Source organism: Pelodiscus sinensis, chromosome 9, assembly GCF_052426305.1.
Source record: "Pelodiscus sinensis isolate ZL-2025 chromosome 9, ASM5242630v1, whole genome shotgun sequence".
In the NCBI taxonomy this organism is placed as follows: domain Eukaryota; kingdom Metazoa; phylum Chordata; order Testudines; family Trionychidae; genus Pelodiscus; species Pelodiscus sinensis.
In genome coordinates this window covers 32,609,034-32,628,656 of record NC_143060.1, presented here as the reverse complement: position 1 = coordinate 32,628,656, position 19,623 = coordinate 32,609,034, and the positions used below count along the sequence as shown (strand labels likewise).

General features: G+C 42.5%; 1 protein-coding gene across 4 annotated transcripts in view; it reads left to right on the top strand.

The window, feature by feature from the left end:
* COL24A1 (collagen type XXIV alpha 1 chain) overlaps nt 1-19,623 on the top strand; it is a 256,970-nt gene that overhangs the window by 104,373 nt on the left and 132,974 nt on the right. For all 4 annotated transcript variants that reach the window (XR_012905946.2, XM_075936387.2, XM_025183174.3 and 1 more), the window contains exons 13-19: nt 1,691-1,744; nt 6,681-6,725; nt 8,754-8,807; nt 8,909-8,953; nt 9,823-9,876; nt 10,697-10,750; nt 14,755-14,808. Coding sequence is in view for 3 of the 4 variants with exons in the window: in XM_075936387.2 (XP_075792502.2) it covers nt 1,691-1,744; nt 6,681-6,725; nt 8,754-8,807; nt 8,909-8,953; nt 9,823-9,876; nt 10,697-10,750; nt 14,755-14,808 (360 nt within the window). In the remaining variant the exon portion in view is untranslated. The remainder of the gene's footprint in view (nt 1-1,690; nt 1,745-6,680; nt 6,726-8,753; nt 8,808-8,908; nt 8,954-9,822; nt 9,877-10,696; nt 10,751-14,754; nt 14,809-19,623) is intronic.

The following is a 19,623-nucleotide window of genomic DNA, read 5'->3' as shown; positions in this document are numbered from 1 at the left end:
GCGGCATTTCAAAGTGGCAGCGCTGCATGGAGCCCGGGGTTAGCTGGGGGAGTCCCCAGCTGACTCTGGACTCCATGTGGTGCTTCTGTGTTGAAATGGGCTGTATGTGGCATTTCAAAGCAGCAGCACCATGGGGAGCCTGGGGTCTGGCCTTGGGCTCCATATGGCGCTGCTGCTTTAAAGCACCCCATCCTCTTGCCCACCCCCTTTCTGCCTCTTTCTGATAGTCAGCAAGGGAGGGGAAAGCGACTAGCATGTTGGCTAGTTGCTCAGATCCCTACCATGAATTGTCCTTTCAAATGTGCCCTACCTCTAGGACACCTTGGCAAATGTAGGGCAAAATTACATTATAATTTTATAACTGTATCACATGTTCACATGTCCAGAATCATTCCTGGCTATTTTACTGCACTGGTGCTTGCAAAGGTGTTTTGCTTCCATACTAGCTATATTTAGGAGGATTTTTCCTAGATTTATTAGCTTGCACTTTTTCATGCAGAATCCCTCCCAATTTAGCATCCATCATCTGCAATGTTCATTGGTATGTAGTTTTACTGCCTCTTCTAGAGTATTAGGAAACATGTTAAAACGGACTGGTCCTAGCAATATTGTGCACCGTTCTCCATTACACACCTACCCTCCAACTTTATATATTGGCATTGATCACTACTTACATCAATAAGAATGACAATACTTCCTTCCTTCCTAGAGGCAACCTCTGGGGAAGTAAAATAGGATCCAAAAGACCATAGGAGAGTGCAGGAAAGATCATGGTTCCAGGAAGGCAGAACTACAAGTCCTGCAGCCCCAGGCAACAAATGCTAATTTGGGCTCAAAACTGAAATTGTACTCGACCAGTCAGATTCCATGTGTATCCTTGTGGATGCAGAACATCCCGACCTAACCCTCAAGTCAGCACTCTCCTAAGATGAATGAGTAAATTCAAACCTCATTTGGTGCTGTTGTTTCAGATTCTAGCTGTAAACTGAACAAGGCAAGCATTCATTAGTTTACATTGACAAGGATAAATCTAAACACAGAATGGTTAGAAAATAAAAGCTTATTTTTGTACAGCAGTGAGTCCCTCATATTGCTCATAGATTTTAATGCACATTTGTCATATTGAGTCTTCATCCATAGATTTTTTTTGAAAAAGTCTTAAGTAAATATGGGAAATGTGGGAAACATGTGGGAAATGTGATCTTGTAGTCAAGGCATAGAACTGGGTATCAGAAGACTCCAAACAAACATTCCAATGAGCACTGCATAGCACCGAACTCATAAGGTGCATATTATTGCAACTCAAAATGTCATCCAAAAAACCTTCTCACATCCTTCTTGGATAGAGTTTTGGAGTAAGACAATGAAGTGTGTTTTGAATTCAGCAGCTGAAATTATTTATCTTTCTCCCTTCTTGTTTGTATCAACTTGCTTTCTAGTACGGTACCTTTGGGCAATTTGAGCTGGGGGTTTGAAAGGAACCTATGGAAATTAGGTGTCAAAATCTCATAGAAATTCAATTGGGATTGTGCACCTGACTCTTGTAAGCATCTTTCAGAACCTCCCAGCTTTGGGTGATAAAGGGAAAATAAAGGGCAAGTCAGTTGTTCTTCCCAAATTTCTTACAAGTGTGATTTGAAGCATAATATTTGGTGTGAGGCCTGCTTATAACATTGTTACCTCTTCTCAGGGTTTTCAAGGTGACTTTGGGAACAGAGGGCCCCCTGGTGCAGATGGGAATCCTGTAAGTGTCACACAGAGTGTGTGATTTTGTAATTTACAATATGAGGGTATTAAAATGTGTCAAAAAACAAACCAACCTCAGAGTTTTTACATTGAAAAGAAGGAAAGATTCAATGAAGTCCAGCAGTGATTTGTTCTTAATTTTATGTGGAAGATATTCAGACAGAGAGAGAAATCCGGAAAGCTGCTGAATGTAGCCAGCTCCCATTAGGAGATCCCCGTGCTCAGCACCTTTCAGAATCAAACCTTTGTCTGTTTAAGGCTAACTAGAGAAATTTGTATTCTTGCTAAAATTCTTGGAGACTGGGGACCTGAGGCATGACTTTGCATCAATACGATTAAACTACAGTTCCAAGGTCTCATAAAATGAGTTGTTTTATAAATTGGTTTTAGTATGTTCATGTATTTACCAACTTTAACCTAAGAATTATTACTGAATACGTTTCTGAATTTCAGTAACTCAGCATTGGTAGGGCAGCAGCTCCTTCTTTGGCAACCCCTTTTCAGAATAAGTCTCAGATAGGTGGCTGTGTTAATCTGTAGCTGCAAAACCAATGAGAAGTCCCGTGGCCCCGTAGGTCTGGTCTACACTAAAGGAGAAAGTTGACTTAAGATACACAACTCCAGCTATGTTAATTACGTCGCTAGAGTCGACATATCTTAAATCGTGGTTTTGTGGCTCCCACACAGCAGGAGCAGGACTACTGGCACTGACAGGGAAAACCTCTCAGTTGGAATTACAGTACACTTCCGATAATCCGGCATCTTTGGGACCCAGGGGGTGCCGGATTATCAGATATGCCGGACTATTGGAAGGGGGAGCTATTAGGGGTCTGGGATGGGGGGGGGGGAATGCCACCCTAGACCCCTCATAACCCTCCCCCTTCCGATAGTCCGCTCTGCCCCAGGCGTCCCTGATTCAGCCGCTGCTGTAACTGACCAGCAGCGGCTGAATCGGAGACGCCTGGGGCAGAGCAGCTGGGGTGCTGCCGGGTTGGTCCCAGGTGTCTCCAAGTCAGCTGCTGCTGAAACAGATCAGGGTCTCGGGCTTCCTGTAGTCAGCCGCTGATCAGTTTCAGCAGCGGCTGAATCGGGGACAGCTGGGGTGCTGCCCGATTGATCCCACAGCCCGAGGGGCAGCGCTAGGGGACCTACCCAGCAGCGCCCCAGCTGCTCTGCCTCCGGCTTCCCGATTCAGTCGCTGGTCAGTTTTAGCAGCGGCTGAATAGGGGAAGCTGGGGGCAGAGCAGCTCCAATGGTCCGGCTGCCTGGAGCACTTCCGGGTTCCTGATGGTGCCGGACCATCAGGAGTGCCGGACCATCAGATGCCGGACCATCGGAGTTTTACTGTAGTAGGTCTTCAGTAGACCCACTAATTCAAACCCCAGAAGATCGACTGCATCAGTGTCAATCTTCCAGGTAGTGTAGATGTGGCCTTAGAGACTAGGTTTCTTAGGAAATAAGCTTTCATGGGAAAACCCCACTTCATCCGATCAACTGGAGTGGAAGGTACAGAAGAAGCAGTATATATAAAGAAAGAAAGTTGCTTGTGTTGATGAAGCTAATCAAGTCAGGGTGGAAGTGGGTCGTTCACAGCATTTGGTGTGGAGATTTTATAGAAGGATGGCTACTTTCAAATTCATTACTGAATGTCTAGGGAGGTTAAAGTGTTTCCCTACAGGTTTATCTGTGTTACCATTCCTGAGGGGGAATTGAAAAGAGTGTCTCACAGTCTCTCCCTTCTATCTCTTATCTCCACAGTACTCCCAGTCAGTATGCAATAGCTCCTGCTCCACATCATGAGCACTAGAGTACACTTAGGAAAAATATCTTTTAAAACAGCAGTGGTTCTGTAGTACCTTAGAGCAGATTGGCCTGTCAAACAAAATAACAGATCACCACTAGTCATCAACTAGAGCCCCCAGTATAAACCCCTCCAGCGCATCATTAACAATCTACAATCTAGCTGGAAAACTATCCCTCACTCTCACAGGCCTTGGGGGTCAGGCCAATCCTGACCTACACACAATCCCCTAAAATGACAAATCTGTTAGGGTATGCCTACACTACCACCCTAGTTCGAACTAGGGTGGTTAATGTAGGCAACCGAAGTTGCAAATGAAGCCTGGGATTTGAATTTCCCGGGCTTCATTTGCATCTTGCCGGGCGCCGCCATTTTTAAATCCCCACGGAGTAGGTAGTTCGGATTAGGCTTCCTATTCCGAACTACCGGTACACCTCGTTCCACGAGGAGTAACGGTAGTTCGGAATAGGAAGCCTAATCCGAACTACCTACTCCGTGCCGCGTGTAGCCGCGGGCACGGAGTCCAAACTAGCGGGGATTTAAAAATGGCAGCGCCCGGCAACATGCAAATGAAGCCCGGGAAATTCAAATCCCGGGCTTCATTTGCAACTTCGGTTGCCTACATTAACCACCCCAGTTCGAACTAGGGTGGTAGTGTAGACATACCCTTTGTCTTTAAGGTACCATGGGACTCCTCATTGGTTTTGCAGATACACACTAATATGGCTACCTCTCTGAGACTTTTCTCCCTTCTTAGTTGATTCTGGCTGTAGCCTCCTGGCTGTGGATTCTTGGAGGAGCCTCCCACCCCAAGATGCAGAGCTAGGGTACTGGTCCCTGCGCAACCCGTCTTATGGTCCATGACACAGTGAACAGGGAGATAGAATGGCCAGGTTGCAGCTGTTCTCAGATGATGGATGCTACCTTAGTGCAGATGGGCAGTTAGAGCAGCTGCTCCTAGGCACTAAGCCTGGGTGGGGGCCAGAAACAGGGTGAAGAGCCAGGGAACTGTTAAAAAAAATCTGAGGATGAGGACAACTCTGCTGCACCAACTGGAAACTTTTTAAAGTTTCGCTGGTGCTTTTATTGCCCAGTGACCCCAGATTTTGACATGCAGTAAATGTTTTTGGCATTTCTGATCTCAGGAATGAAGCTTACCAAGGTGTTAAGTAATGTAATATCTTTCACTTCTGTGACACTTTTCAGCTTGAAAGAATCCAAAGGGCTTTATTACTGTAACCAAGTGCTCTACAAATTATACACAAAAGTCAGTTAGGTCTGCCTCCTCCCCGCTCCAAAGCAGATGCGTTCTTTCCACCAGAATTAAAGGGGAAGAACAACGCTTTAATAGAGGCAAACTCAGAAAGTCCAGGTCCTAAATTACAGACTTAAATATTACAAAGAATTGCATTTTAGCACTGCACATTTGAAAATGAGTTCCTTCTAATTTGCTAAGACAGCTGATATGAGAGCCTCCTCAAATAGCCCGCAAAAAACTCACCCTCCAGGGCTGGTTCAGGCAAAGTACCAAACCTGCAGCTTCAGGGGGCTGGAGATCAGGTTGCAAACCTAATAAGATATTTACTGAGTGTACTCAAACGCTCATGATGTGGAGCAGGAACTACTGCATACTGACGGGGAGTTCTGTTGTAATAAGAACTAGGGCTCCATGGGGGACTCAGGAAATCTCCCCATTAGCTCTGGCTCCTTTCGTTTAACAGGAACCATCCCTGTTTTCCTACTTCCCTCCTTAGCCTCTAATCATGTGTATGTTACGTTCCCAATCCACACTCCACTGCAGACTAGAACCCTCCCAGCTAGTACTGCAGGGAAGTCTGGAGCTGGTGGATGGGTGGCTGAAAGAGAAGAAGGAAGTTGTGTTTTGAATCTTGTGGTCACACAGATGTAGAGCCTGAACAGTAACTTCACAATAGGACCAGGTTTGGTTTCATACCCATCACCTCAATCATTAGGATGTGTAGGGAAGCATTGTGTCCCTTATATTGTTTTCATCAACCAGATGGCCATATGGTAATTAAGCTGCATAGAGAGGCTGAGCCTAGAAGGAGGCAGATCTGGGTGACTAAAGGGAGAGAATTACCCTTTTCACGTAATGATTGCTGTCTTTGAGGCTGCAGCCTCTGAGTTTAATTTGGACAAGAAAGAGCCAGTAGTGTGTTAAAATTACTAAAAACAATTTTGAAGTAATTTATTTTCTGAAACTTATTGAATATTCTCCGCTTGTGAAATAAGGAACAGTTGTAATGAACTGTCTGTTCACTTCAGATGTTCACTAAAATTTGAATCTGTTTTAAAGATACATAAACCTTTAAGGCTGTGTCCAGACTCAAGGGTTTTTTCGAAAAAAGTAGCCTTTTTTCGAAAAAACTTCACTTGCGTCTAGACTACAGCCGTGTTCTTTCGAAATTAAATCGAAAGAATGCGGCTTTTCTTTCGACGGCGGTAAACCTAATTTCACGAGGAAGAACGCCTTCTTTCGAAAGTGCTCTTTCGAAAAAAGGCGTTCTTGAATGCAAACAGGGCGTTTTCGAAAGAGAGCATCCAGACTGCCTAGGCAGTCTAGACGCTCTTTTTCGAAAGAGGCTTTTTTGAAAGATACTTTCGAAAAGGCCTCTTTCGAAAGAGGCTTGCAGTCTAGACATAGCCTAAGAGAGTATTGCCATTCAAGGTAGTCTGCAAAGAAATCCATTTTTCAGTGGAGTGTAGATTTTTATTAATTTTTTTTACTTCCAAGGGATACATAAAGGGAGACTGACAAGAAGTGTTTCTTTCCCACTCCCATCACCAATTATTGTTTTCCCCCTCCTCCTCTTTTGTTTTCCTGCTTTTAAAATAGCAGGAATGTCAAGTCTGACTTCACTGGTTTTAAATGCAGAAATTCATGTCTCGTGTCTTGTTTATTTTGGTTTTCTTACCTTAATAAAGGAACCTTTAGCACATATTTTCTTTATGCACAACGTTAGTTAATCGTCTTTCAGGCCTTATTTATATGTCAGAGAGAAGCCAAAATTCCAATTTATTTTTCTTTGCAGCTAAGTTTTAATTAGCTTGCTACTTCTGGGAGTGTATTAAAATTAAAGTTTGATTGTTCCATATTCACTCTTTTTTAAAGGGAACTGTTGGTGGTGTTGGGCCTCCCGGATTTCCTGGACTGAGAGTGAGTATAACTTTTTCCCATTTTTTTGAACTTCATGAAAATATTTACATTTTGTCTCTCTCTCCAGAATCCTTATAATAAATTTCAAAATTAAGAGATTCTGGGGTTGTTTAAATCTAACCTTATTTGAATGAACTGATCATTTCAATAGAATAATTTTACAAGATTGCTCTTCCATCATTAGAATTTGAACATTTGAGTACAGTGAGCCCTCGCTACTTCGCGGTTCGACCATCGCGGATTCACGACTTCGCGGACTTTTTTCATTACATTATGTATATACGTGAATCCGCGATGGTCGAACCGCGAAGTAGCGAGGGCTCGCTGTATACATGTTAAATATGGTGTCCCTACTTCGCGGATTTTCAACTATCGCGGTCGGGTTTGGAACCTATCTACCGCGATAAACGAGGGTTCACTGTACTTAATAAAATCAATCCAGTCTGAGCAGATCAGAACTTTTGTTTGAAGCAGATCAGTTTGCTAGTTTATTCCCTGTAAGTCATTTTGACTTGGCTCTTAGATGCAATTTTTTCTATACATAGTATAATTAAGGTATATAGTCCCAATTCATCATTGGTGTTTTCAGGGCAGAATTTGCCCTGATATAGAATCACTGAAATGTAGGGCTAGGCAGGTTCTTGAGAAGTCTCCCGTTCCAGTGGTTCTCAACCTGGGGTACATAGAGATCTTCCATGGGGAACATCAGGGTGACAGATGGTTGCCTCTGTCTCCCTCAGAAGAGACTCCAACCACCACAATCCTACGTTTCCTCCTTGGAGTGGTGGCTGCAGCCCTTTCAGTCATGGCTTCTCCTCCTTCTCCCTAGGGGGTGATTCCTTAACTCTCGTATTCAGGGTTGCATAACGGTTCTCTAGAACCCTAGTGAGTGGATTGGTGATAGGGGTGGAGCTCTCATAGCAGGGGTACCCAGCTTCCACTGTCCCCCTGAGACAGAACCATCTCCTCCATCAGTGGTGTGCCAGCAGTCTTTTGCAGCTAGATAGCTTCCTCAGCTTTAGGTGTCTCCACATGAATACTCTCAAGGAATTTCTCATAGGCACCAATGTTCCATAGCCTGGCCACTTGCTCCTGTAGCTCTCCCACCTGCTCTTTGAGAGATTCCACCATTGGGCACCTTTCATATAGGATGGCCCCCCCCAGCCTGGATTTCTGTAAATGGGAAATGTGAGCCACAGTCTCTGCAAAACCACATCAGGATCTGTGTAAAAGCATCCATTGTCAGGTGTTCTGTCTGGCTAAAGAGGCAAATGTGACAGGAGAAGTGTTGGCACAAGCAATGTGGCTCTTCTCTATTTCTTCTCTTGCAGTATCTAGTGGTGGAAGTGAAAGTTTAAATCACTTGGAGGAGCAGTATAGTAATTAATTTAATATAATTATCCTTTTTTTACTGAAAGAACCCAGCTTGGCACAAGAGTTTAGGCTAAATCCGCACCACTGGTACTTAGGGAAAATGTATCTTTTCATGTATATATTTGATATATTTGATATGGAAATCATTGAGATTCCTTTACAAGATTCACATTTCAAAGTAGAATATTTCACTTAAATCAGATTTGGTGCTGTGACAGAAAAGGCCTGGATTTGGCAGTCTCAGCATGCACTGAAGTTTTTATGTTCACTGAACAGGTACAGACTGTGTGGTTACTATATAAGTGCAAGCTTTCTCACGCTGTGTGGCAAAATACGCATCTATCCTTTTCCGGGTGCATGACATTTAGGAATGAAGGGAGCAGTTCAATTCATGGTTCTGCTGCTGAGTTAGAGGATACCAGTCATGGTGAAGGTTTTGTAAAATGGGTACTTGTCCATAAGGACCGGGCTTTGCATCTCCAAAGAGCAAACAGATGAAAACACTTTCAGTCACTATCAACCTGGGCTCCTGGAACTCAACCAATAACATAGATATAAACAATAATTTATGGCATTTCCAGTTCCCTGAATCATTCAGGAAGCAGTCCCTGTGTAAGAAAAGTTTAATGTAGTCTCTTATTTTTTATTGTTTAGGGTGTTGTTGGACCTGTGGGACCGAGTGGACCTTCTGGAATTCCTGGACCTCTGGTATGGCATTAAGCAGAACTCACATTACCATGTTTCCAAATACATTTTACTTAAAAAAAAATAATCAAGCATTTCTGGTTTGTTTTGTTTGTTTTTAACAGGGTCTTCCGGGGACTTTGGGGCAGCCTGGAATGAAAGGTGATAAGGTGATCTAAATATTTCCATTATCATAGAGATATACAGGTTGAACCTCCAAAATCCAGGACTCTCTTGACCAGCAACGTATGTGGTCCAGTAGGACCACAGATGTTACTGGATCAGAGAACCCTGGTGCCCGTGACTGTGAACTGGCTGAGAGCCCCATCCCTGGGGAGCCTCGTCTGGGCAGGGCAGCCGGCAAGCCCCATCCCTGGGGACCCCCAGTGGAATGCGGCAGAAGCGGGGCAGCTGGCAAGCCCTGTCCCCAGAGATTCCCAGTTGGGCGGGGGAGAAGCAGGGCCATGGCAGCTGGGAAGATCTGTTCCCAGGGAGCCCCAGTGGGCTGGAGCCCAAGTCCAAGCCCTGCAGGCTGAAGCTCAGTAGCAGTGGGGCTGGAGTGGAACCAGCTGGAGGGAGGGGGCATGTCCTGGAAAGCTGGTGGCATTGAATTGCCCCATATCCAGCAAATTCTCTCATTTGGTATGGGTCAGGGCCTGAGGGTGCCAGACAAAGGAGATCCAACCTGTATCAATTTTAGACAGTCTTTATCACTTCTGTTTTGCAAATCACCTCCTTTTCATTTTTTCCCTCTTTTGTTTTCTTTTTTATCAAGCTATTGCCAGTGAGGGTGTGATTCTGCAAACACTGATGAGCACAGTGCTGACTGCCATGCATTGTGCTTTCCAGCACAGTGTTGGTGATGTTTGCAGGACTGTGTTCAGCAGGGAGGTACATAGTCCAAAAAAAAAAAAAAAAAAAAAAACCATACTCTAGTTCTAAATACGGGCCATTGATTAGAATAATTGTTTTTGTGAATCTGAGAAAGATACCATTCAAACTGCATATATATGTTTGTTTAAAACAATATATTGTTTAGGGTGAACAAGGCATTGCAGGAGAGCCAGGAGAGCGGGGATATGCAGGAGACAAGGTAATAGAGTGGCACTATTTTGACATATATTCTCATCTAGTAACTTCAATGGCCTTTTCTTCTTTTAAATAGCAGCAAGTAATGTACAATCAAATAGAAATCAGTGCTATTAGTTGAATACCCCAGGACTATTTTATTTTCTGTACTGTCATTTGAATTAATTGTTTTGTTTTGTTCGTGAAAATAATGACCAAAGGCATGTTAGATGTTTGGGTCAAATTCTGGCTACCATGAATGCACTTGTGCATGTCAGAAAACATGCTGTCAGAAAAGGGAGAACAGAGAAGTATAATTCCCACCAAAACTCAACGAGAGGTTGTTCTACTGGTCATTTGTGACAGAAGCCAAAAAGTGTCCTGAGGTGGAGCCTACTGTTTTATCTGACCCAAAAAACCTGAAAACTGTGATCAGCAGTTAGGCAAAAATGTGTTATCAGACAGCTCATGATGCTCCTGGATAGAATGAAAATGGTTAATAAGCGAGCTTTTCTCTCCTATTTTGAATAATGGAATCTTGGGTACTTAATCCCTAACTCCAAGATTAGCCCAGGTATTTGTTTTTATAAAAATTCTAAGTTAATACAGTGTTATTGCACTAAAAACTAAATACAGTAGCATCAACTAACTGAACTATTTTGTTGAAACATGAATGTAAGAGGTTGATTCAGATCCTGCCCTGTAGATTTGAAATCTGGGCTGAGTGTTGACTGGATGTTTAGCTAATTTTGAAGACATGAGAAAGAATTACCAGTTTTTTACCATGTGTAATGTTATAAATAATTGTCTTCAACAGTATTTAATGGCTCTTTTTTTTTCTTAAGGGATCTGTTGGTTTGCCAGGACCAGCAGGAATCAGAGGAAAGCCAGGGCCCCCTGTAGGTTTGAACATTTATTTTGTTTACTCTGGTTGCATCAGTATGTGTCAGGTGGGTGGATATACAACCCAGGGAAATAAAAACAACCCAGGAAACTACAGACCAGTCAGTTTAACTTCTGTGCCAGGAAAGATAATGGAGCAAGTAATTAAGGAAATCATCTGCAAACACTTGGAAGATAATAAGGTGATAGGGAACAGCCAGCATGGATTTGTAAAGAACAAATCATGTCAAACCAATCTGATAGCTTTCTTTGATAGGATAACAAGTTTTGTGGATAAGGGACAAGCGGTGGATGTGGTATACCTAGACTTTAGAAAGGCATTTGATACGGTCTCACATGATATTCTTATCAATAAACTAGGCAAATACAACTTAGATGGGGCTACTATAAGGTGGGTGCATAACTGGCTGGATAACCATTCCCAGAGAGTAGATATGAACGGTTCACAATCCTGCTGGAAAGGGGTAACAAGTGGGGCTCCACAGGGGTCTGTTTTGGGACCAGTTCTGTTCAATATCTTCATCAACGATTTAGATATTGGCATTGAGAGTACGCTTATTAAGTTTGCAGATCATACCAAGCTTGGAGGGGTTGCAACTGCTTTGGAGGATAGGGTCATAATTCAAAATGATCTGGACAAACTGGAGAAATGGTCTGAGGTAAACAGGATGAAGTTTAATAAGGACAAATGCAAAGTGCTCCACTTAGGAAGGAACAATCAGTTTCACACATCTAGAATGGGAAGCGACTGTCCAGGAAGGAGTACAGCAGAAAGGGATCTAGGGTCTATTGTGGACCACAAGCTAAATATGAGTCAACAGTATAACGCTGTTGCAAAAAAAGCCAACATGATTCTAGGATGCACTAACAGGTGTGTTGTGAGCACGACAAGAGAAGTCATTCTTCCTCTCTACTCTGCGTTGATTAGGCCTCAGTTGGAGTATTGTGTCCAGTTCTGGGCACTGCATTTCAAGAAAGATGTGGAGAAATTGGAGAAGGTTCAGAGAAGAGCAACAAGGATGATTAAAGGTCTAGAGAACATGACCTATGAAGGAAGACTGAAAGAATTAGGCTTGTTTAGTTTGGAAAAGAGAAGATTGAGAGGGGACATGATAGCGGTTTTCAGGTATCTAAAAGTGTGTCACAAGGAGGAGGGAGAAAACTTTTTCTTCCTGGCCTCTGAGGATAGAACAAGAAGCAATGGGTTTAAACTACAGCAAGGGAGGTTTAGGTTGGACATTAGGAAAAAGTTCCTAACTGTCAGGGTGGTTAAACACTAGAATAAATTGCCTAGGGTGGTTGTGGAATCTCCATCTCTGGGGATATTTAAGAGTAGGTTAGATAAATGTCTATCAGGGATGGTCTAGACAGTACTGGGTCCTGCCATGAGAACAGGGAACTGGACTCGATGATCTCTCGAGGTCTCTTCCAGTCCTAGTATTCTCTGATAGAATACTTGTTTGTATCATCCAGCAAAGCCAAACGCTTTTGGGAACAATTCTGATCTCCTTAGCATTGTAAATTAGGTGCTAACTGAGTCAGGAATATTATACCCCTGGTGCAGTCTCATCCTTAAAAGGGCATTTTGCTGCTCAGGCATTAATCTGCTAGTTCAGATTTCTCCAGTTCCCCATCTGTATAGAAGATCCTGTGGGTATTTAGCATACACCTCATTATCATCATCATCATCATCATCATCATCATAATGAATTACTTACCCCAAAATGCAAATAAAGTAAGGCTTGAATCCTGTCTTAGAAGTTCTGCTGGCTTATAATTATGCCTCGGCACTTGTCACAGCTGCTACAGAAGTAATGGATTCCATGTTTTTCACATGTTTAAAAATATCCATGACTTTTGGCAATTTGAAATGGTTACATGGGAATAAGTGCATGTGATGGTAATGTCTGAATTTCACAGAGTTTAGAAGGCGGCATGGGTACCATATGGGCAAGATGGGAGGCCAGGAGAGAGAGTAGGAAATCTCATAATTAGATCCAAAAATCTGAGGGAGGTCAGGGATTCCAGGATTTCATTGTTTTTGGACAACCTTAAGAGGGATCTGTATCATACCACTGCTCCTTCTGCCTTTGAACACACTATTACAAGGAAGCAGAGCTGAAGATGATGTAGTAATGCCAGTCTTTCACCTGCCTTTTTGCATCGACTGGCACTGGAGGCACTTAAATGGTTTCAACAGTAAAATAGAGGGTATTTTATTGTAGTAATGCAACTATGGGTTGGACCTCCTTGGTCCGGCACCCTCAGGACCTGACCAGTCCCAGATGAGGGATTTTGCTGGACCAGGGAAAGTCATTTCTTGGACCCCTCCCATCACCGGCCTCCCAGCCACAGCCTCAATGCCAGCCTCCCATCAGCTTCCACCTGCCGAAGGCCCTTCTGCACGCAGGGTTCTGGGCCCCACTGTGGCAGCCCCACTGTCTGCACGCAGAACCCCAGTGCCAGGCTCCTGGCCCCGCAGGGCAGCCCCTCTGCTGGGGTCCAGATGGCTCCCAGCCTCACCTGGCAGGTCCGCTGGGTGGTAGCGGGACTGCCAGGCTTTTTGCTGCACTGACAGGCAACAACTGCACTGACAGGCAACAACTCCTGGGTACCTGGCCCTGCCACTAGGTAGCCTCACGGTCAGGCTTCCAGCTCCATGGACAGCTGTGCTGCCTTCTAGTCCCGCCATTCAGCTGAGCCGCTGGGTGGTAGTGGAGCTGCCAGGCTCCTGGTTGTGCTGTCGGGTGGCTCGCTGCTGGGCTCAGTCCCACTCCTGCCCCCACCCTACTCCACAGTTTTGGCACCGGGTGGCAGCCCTGCTACTACTGGGCTCTAGCCCCTCTGCAGGGCTCCTAGTGACCAGCCCTCCACCAGACCAGGGCTGTTGCCAGACCAGAGACTCCCGCTTAAGAGAGATTCAACCTGTATTTGGGTCTTGAAATTCTCCTTCCCAAAATTTCGTGACTTTTGCTCTTTTTTCCCACGGCCAGACTGGCTTTCTGTATAATTGCTAGTGGCAAACGCAGCCAGACCAATAATATTTCACGAGAACTTGTCACCAGAGTTGGCGCTTTCCTATGCACAGTTTGACTCATAATGATGGTTTTGCTCTTTAGCATCTATAATGTATAAGGCAATTTACAAAGCAATAAAAAAAAACCACTTTTCCTTACCCTGGGGAACTCAGAATCTAGTGTCTTGGTCTTGCAAAAGACTTATGCACACATGCTTAACTTGATGCAGTGAGGGTAGTCCCATTAAATTTCAAGTTAATCATGTGCATATGCCTTTTGCTGAATTACTTGAAATAATCAGATGTTTAAGTGCTTTCTGAAATTGTCTGGGAAGCAAACACAGGCTTAACTTTGCAAATTAGACTGACATTAAACACATTTATAGTCTCAAGATTCTACATTTTAGGCACATTGTATTCAGGGGGAAAGGCACATTGCAACAAAGGGGGAAAATGGGGGAAAGGCAATCAAGATTTAGAAAAATAAGGTCATGCAATTTTAAAAAATATTTATAAATCTTGTATCGCGAACCACCAAGCTATGTAGTGAACCAGATCCTGCTATTTATGACAAAACTCCCATTGATTTTAATGGTGCAAAGTTGGACAAATAAGCCTATTGAAAACATCTTTATGAAGTTAGTTTTGTATCCCTCATACTTCCTTTGTGTGTGTTTTTCATAATATGAATACCCACATACATGTTTAATTTGTGTATAATTTCTGCCACCACTCATTCTTGAATATCTATAAATGACTTATATTTTTATTATTGCAGCTGCAAAAGGAAGCTCATTAAAATTCTAATAATGAAGAACTACACTTAAATAGAGAAAGAAGTATAAAAATAAATCTAATTTAACTGAAAATCCAGCTAATCATTTCTATGCTGTTTTGATGTTTTAAGTACTTTCAAAAATATAACACAAATCTGCTTTTTTAAAGCTTTAATTTGCTAAGTTATAATTTTTATCTCTTTCTTAGGGGAAAATTGGAGATCCTGGACCCCAGGGACCATCTGGTCCTCCTGGGCCCGAGGTAAAAAATTGCTTGAAAGAAATAAATGAAACATTTTTAATATTAATTGTGCTCTGGACACAACAAACATGTGGCTGGTCAGTTAAAAGGTTTAGTCTTAAGATAAAAAGTGGTTTTCAATTATGTGTGTTTACAAATGGATTAGTTCAACTCTGTTAGTGCAATAAGGTGTTACTGGACAATAATTTTAATACATAGGATTAACACACATTATTCCTTAAATGCTGCTGTATGTACACCATTCTCAAGTGTTGCTGTGATTAGTTCTCAGTTGACTCTAGCTGTACATTGCAGCTAGGATGAAGCACGTGATCCTTAAATCTGTATTTCCATACACGAACTCTGCAGCATTGTTTATGTTTTTCAAGACTGGTTGTATATTTCTGTTTATTTCTTGGGGGAGAGCACAAACCGTGGGGAGGACTGCAAAGCATATATATTGGACAGTCTGGCTATACTGTTAACTTTGGCACAGCAGTTGATTTAGAACTGCCTCATCTTTTGGAAGTTTATATGGAATCCAGCTAAATCTTTGAGATGTTACATCTGGGTGTTTTTGGCATTTATATCTTGAGACACAACATGTAGACTGAATATTGCAGACTACACAGGAAAGTCACACCATTTTCTAGACAGAAGAAAGCAACAATTCATTTTTTTTTCTTAATCAGCTAATTTTCTCCTACAGATTTATTCAAAAATATGGGTTGTAAAACACTTCATGGGATCTCATTAGAGAATCACAATAACACATTATGTGTATGTGTATTTAAATATAACTTTATAAATAAATAAATAATAGCCAAAATATAAGTTTCAGAGGTACCCGGTTTAGTTTGTTTCAGCAAAAAATATGAGTAGAATTTCAATCATGTATTACATGGGGACATAGTCTTCCTCACTTTAATAGCTTATGGAAAAACAATGTGGCTTTAAAATTTGCTTTTTTCAGACCTTTCTATATCAGTGGAATTATGTATACACAAATTCCTCAGAAGTTTAATTTTAATTAAAAATGTCCTTACTGAAATTGTGTAAAAGTCTTCATTTTAAATATGAAGGCTTTTACATTTCTTTGACATGAGGTTATCCCTGAAAAATAACTCTACAAATTGTATTGTAAGATTTCATGTTGACTATCTTTTTCAGGGTACGTCTGGACAGCGGGGCTATTTATCCCGAAATAGCTACCCTGCATCTTATAAACGTGTCCATAATTTCACAATATTTTTTGAAATAACAGGCACACTATTTTGGTAACCCTGTAACCCTCGTTCCGCGAGGGTTAAGGGATGTGTCGAAATAGCATGTTATTTCGAAATGTGGTGCTTTGTAGATGCGCCAAATTTCAAAATAAGCTAGTTTGAAATACAATCAAAATAAGATACGCCATTTGTGTAGCGCAAATGGCCTATCTTATTTTGAGTTAAGGTGCTGTGTAGATACACCCTTGATGACTTCAAGACAAGCCAGCTGAGTTTACAAGAAAATGACAAAGACAAGGTTTTTCTAAATATGAGTCCTGCAAAGTCAGCCCCAAATCTGCAAGTTCATTTAGAATCTTCCTGTTTCGTACTTCATTGCCAGCAGTGAAGAATCTATAGACCAAATTCTGCCTTCAGCTATGACCATGCAACTTTTGTTTTCAGTGGAGTTGTGCAGATGTAAATAAATTTGGCCTTCTATTTGGATTTAAAAAAATATATAGATGATACGCGAGGTAGAAAAATATCTGTCTCCCATGACTGTTTTGGCTTTGCAGTTTTAATAGGATTAAAAAGCAGTACAAAGATTGTCCTTTAAGTACCTTGAAATACACAGGGGCCAGATCTGTTGAGTAACAAGGTGCCATTTTTTACATAGTGATGTTCAAGAAAATCTCACCTGAAAGTGGAAAAAAATGCTAAATTAAGAGACTGCTTATTACAAGAAAGTGAACCTGACTGATGTTTAAAGAAGGGAATTGGTTTGTTCGGTATGTCATTAATAGAGTATGTCATGGATTTGAAGTCCTCTCTTGATGGTAATACAATTCAAATAGTTCTTTTTATGCAAAACAATGCATATCTGCATGCTGTTGCATATCGTGTCATGCTTTACATGGATTTTTAACAGGATTAGTGACCAAGTACTACCTGTCTGAAAAAAATTAGCATTTCCTATTGCTCAAGGGGAACAGAGTCCTCAGAAAAAATATCTTTTAATTCTTTCTTGTAATGTAAACAAAACTGTAGAATGATCAAGGCTATGTCTACACTACAAGGTTTTTGCACAAAAAATGGCGGAGCGTCCACTCCTCAAGTGTGTTTTTGCACATAAAAAAAATAAAATAAAGAAAGTCGACAGGACAGAGGGCTTTTGCCGGTAGAGTTATTCCTCTCCCCACGAGGAATAACTCCTTTTTGCGCTACAGCTCTTGTGCAAAAAGGCATGTGTGGATGCTCCGCAGGGGTTTCTTGCGCAAAAAGTGCCTATCGGAAAAAGCACAGGTGCGCTGATGGCCATTCTGTTAATGGCAATCAGGGCTTTCTTGCACAAGAGCATCCATGCAGTGTGGACATTCTCTTGCGCAAAAGCACATTGCTTTTGCGAAGTATTTTTGAGGCGTGGACGCGCTTTTTCGCAAGAAGGTTTTGCAGAAGATCTCTTCCGCAAAAAGCTTCTTCTGCAAAAACCCTTCAGTGTAGACAAAGCCCAAGTGTTTGTCTTTGAAAATGTTGATTGAATGAATATCAAGTTTAATAGTACAAAGTTACGCATACGTTAGTTTTTCTTATGCTGGTCAGGTTGACATGAGATAAAATGATCTTTGTCTGTACTATGAATGCTCATAAACATGGTCAACATATGGTGAAATATCAGATGCAAAAAATGGCAGGACAGCTGTATATCTCAGTCTTTAGTGGAATGTGAATGCCAAAAGTGCTCTAGTAGTTGGCAAAACAAACCAAAAATCCTGCTAAAAATAAGGGTTGTGTGTTTTATTTTTTCATCTTACTTTTGTTTTTAAAGTGAATTAAATTCCCTGGCAAGTTGTTACATAAACATACATTATGGACAGTAGCAGTGTAGATTTGCAAGTATGCCCTGCCAATACATCTGGCAGGGCGGGGCATTTCTGTGCCAATCCTCAAAGTAAGTTAGCTGGCATGTGAAGGAGGAGCACTTTCACTGCTTCCGCTGCATTACTAGTGGGGTAAGACGTATTATGCACTCACCGTTAATGGTGTGTCTACCCTGTACTTGGGAGATGGGATTTCCGGTGCTAGCAGAAAGATTTGTGCTAGCTTCTCTCAAGCTTGCTCACTATGATTAGCATTGTACACTTTGAAGCACAGGCAGTGGTATGAGCTAGATACCTGATCTCAGTCCCAGGGATTTGGGTGGCCTTGGACTTAGGTAGCTAGCCCAATCTGTTGCATATGCAGAAGATTCATGTTGCTATCTATAGCGTACTAGCTTAAGCAGATCCAGCATGAATCTGTCCATCTGCCCTGTCCATACTCCCAGTTACAGTATAGATCTAGTCTCTAAAGCTATGTTTACGCTGCAGCGTTATTTCAGAATAAGCTTTTCCACAATAGTTATTCTGAAATAGTCTACAGTGCAGGAAGCTTCAAAATTAGTCCGAGGCAGGCTTCCCAATGTAGACATGCTATCTCGATTTAGAGCCCCAGGAGGAATAACTTTGAATGGCCCTAGTGAGGGGCTATTTCGAAATAGCATAAGTGGAGCATCTACAAACGGCTTATTTCGAATAGCTGTTTTGGAACAGGCATTATTCTTTGTAGAATGAGGTTTACAGAAGTCGGAATAAGCCATCCATTATTTTGAAATAACGGAATTGCTGTTTTGACATTTGCATAATTATTTTGGAATTGCACCCTAAGAGAGGTCCTATAAAGGCTGGTTTCAGCTCATACTGGTCTCTGCCCTTTTTCACAAGTAGTGATTGAGATTTCTGAACACATCTGTCCTCTGAATCAAACCATAGCTGGAGTAGATGTGAGATTTAGCAGGTGAGGCGATAGTCCCACAGGTGCTGTAACTAGAGATACTGTGATTCCCTCTAAGCTGCTCAGCCACTTGGCCACGCATCTGCCTAATCAACCCCCTTTCAGGGGCTTGGAGCTGCCATGCATGGAGCTGCCCGGCAAGGAGAGGCATAGTCCTGCAGCCGCAGCAGGGCACTGCCACAGCTGGAGGAGAATCACTTTCCAAAAGTTTTCCCTGTGCCATCCTCAGCAGCATGGACCCCCCATAGCTGGGAGAGAGGCATCTCCCCTTCAGCCCAACCCAGCCTCGTTGGAGCTACCCTGGGTAACAGAAAGGCACCTCTCACCTGGCCCAGAGTTGCTGCAGAGAGACCCACTCCAGAGCCTGCACCCCCAGCCAGACCCTCATTCCCCCAACCCTGAGCCCTGCCTCACCCCTGCCTCAGATCATTCATGTACAGAATGAATTTTGTTATGTGCAAACAATTTGTTTGTTTGTTATTTGGATGTAATGGGTTGTCACATAATAGAATTCATTTCACACGTGGATGTAAAACATTACAGAGAACAATGTTTGTGGCAGCGCCCCCGGGTTTGAAGTGGTTTCTGTCATAATACAGAGTCTGCAGTTTGGTTCACTGGCTCTCAGCACTCCCATTATACAAACTGATCCAGCACCCCTGTACAGACCTTGTACTTATCCTGGTGTGTGCAAGAGCAGGAGTAGGCCCACTTGGCCTCACTCACTCTCCCAGACTTTCCTTTTTTATATGCAGTCCAGCAACAAACAACTCACCAAATAGGTCTTTTCTCTCCAGCT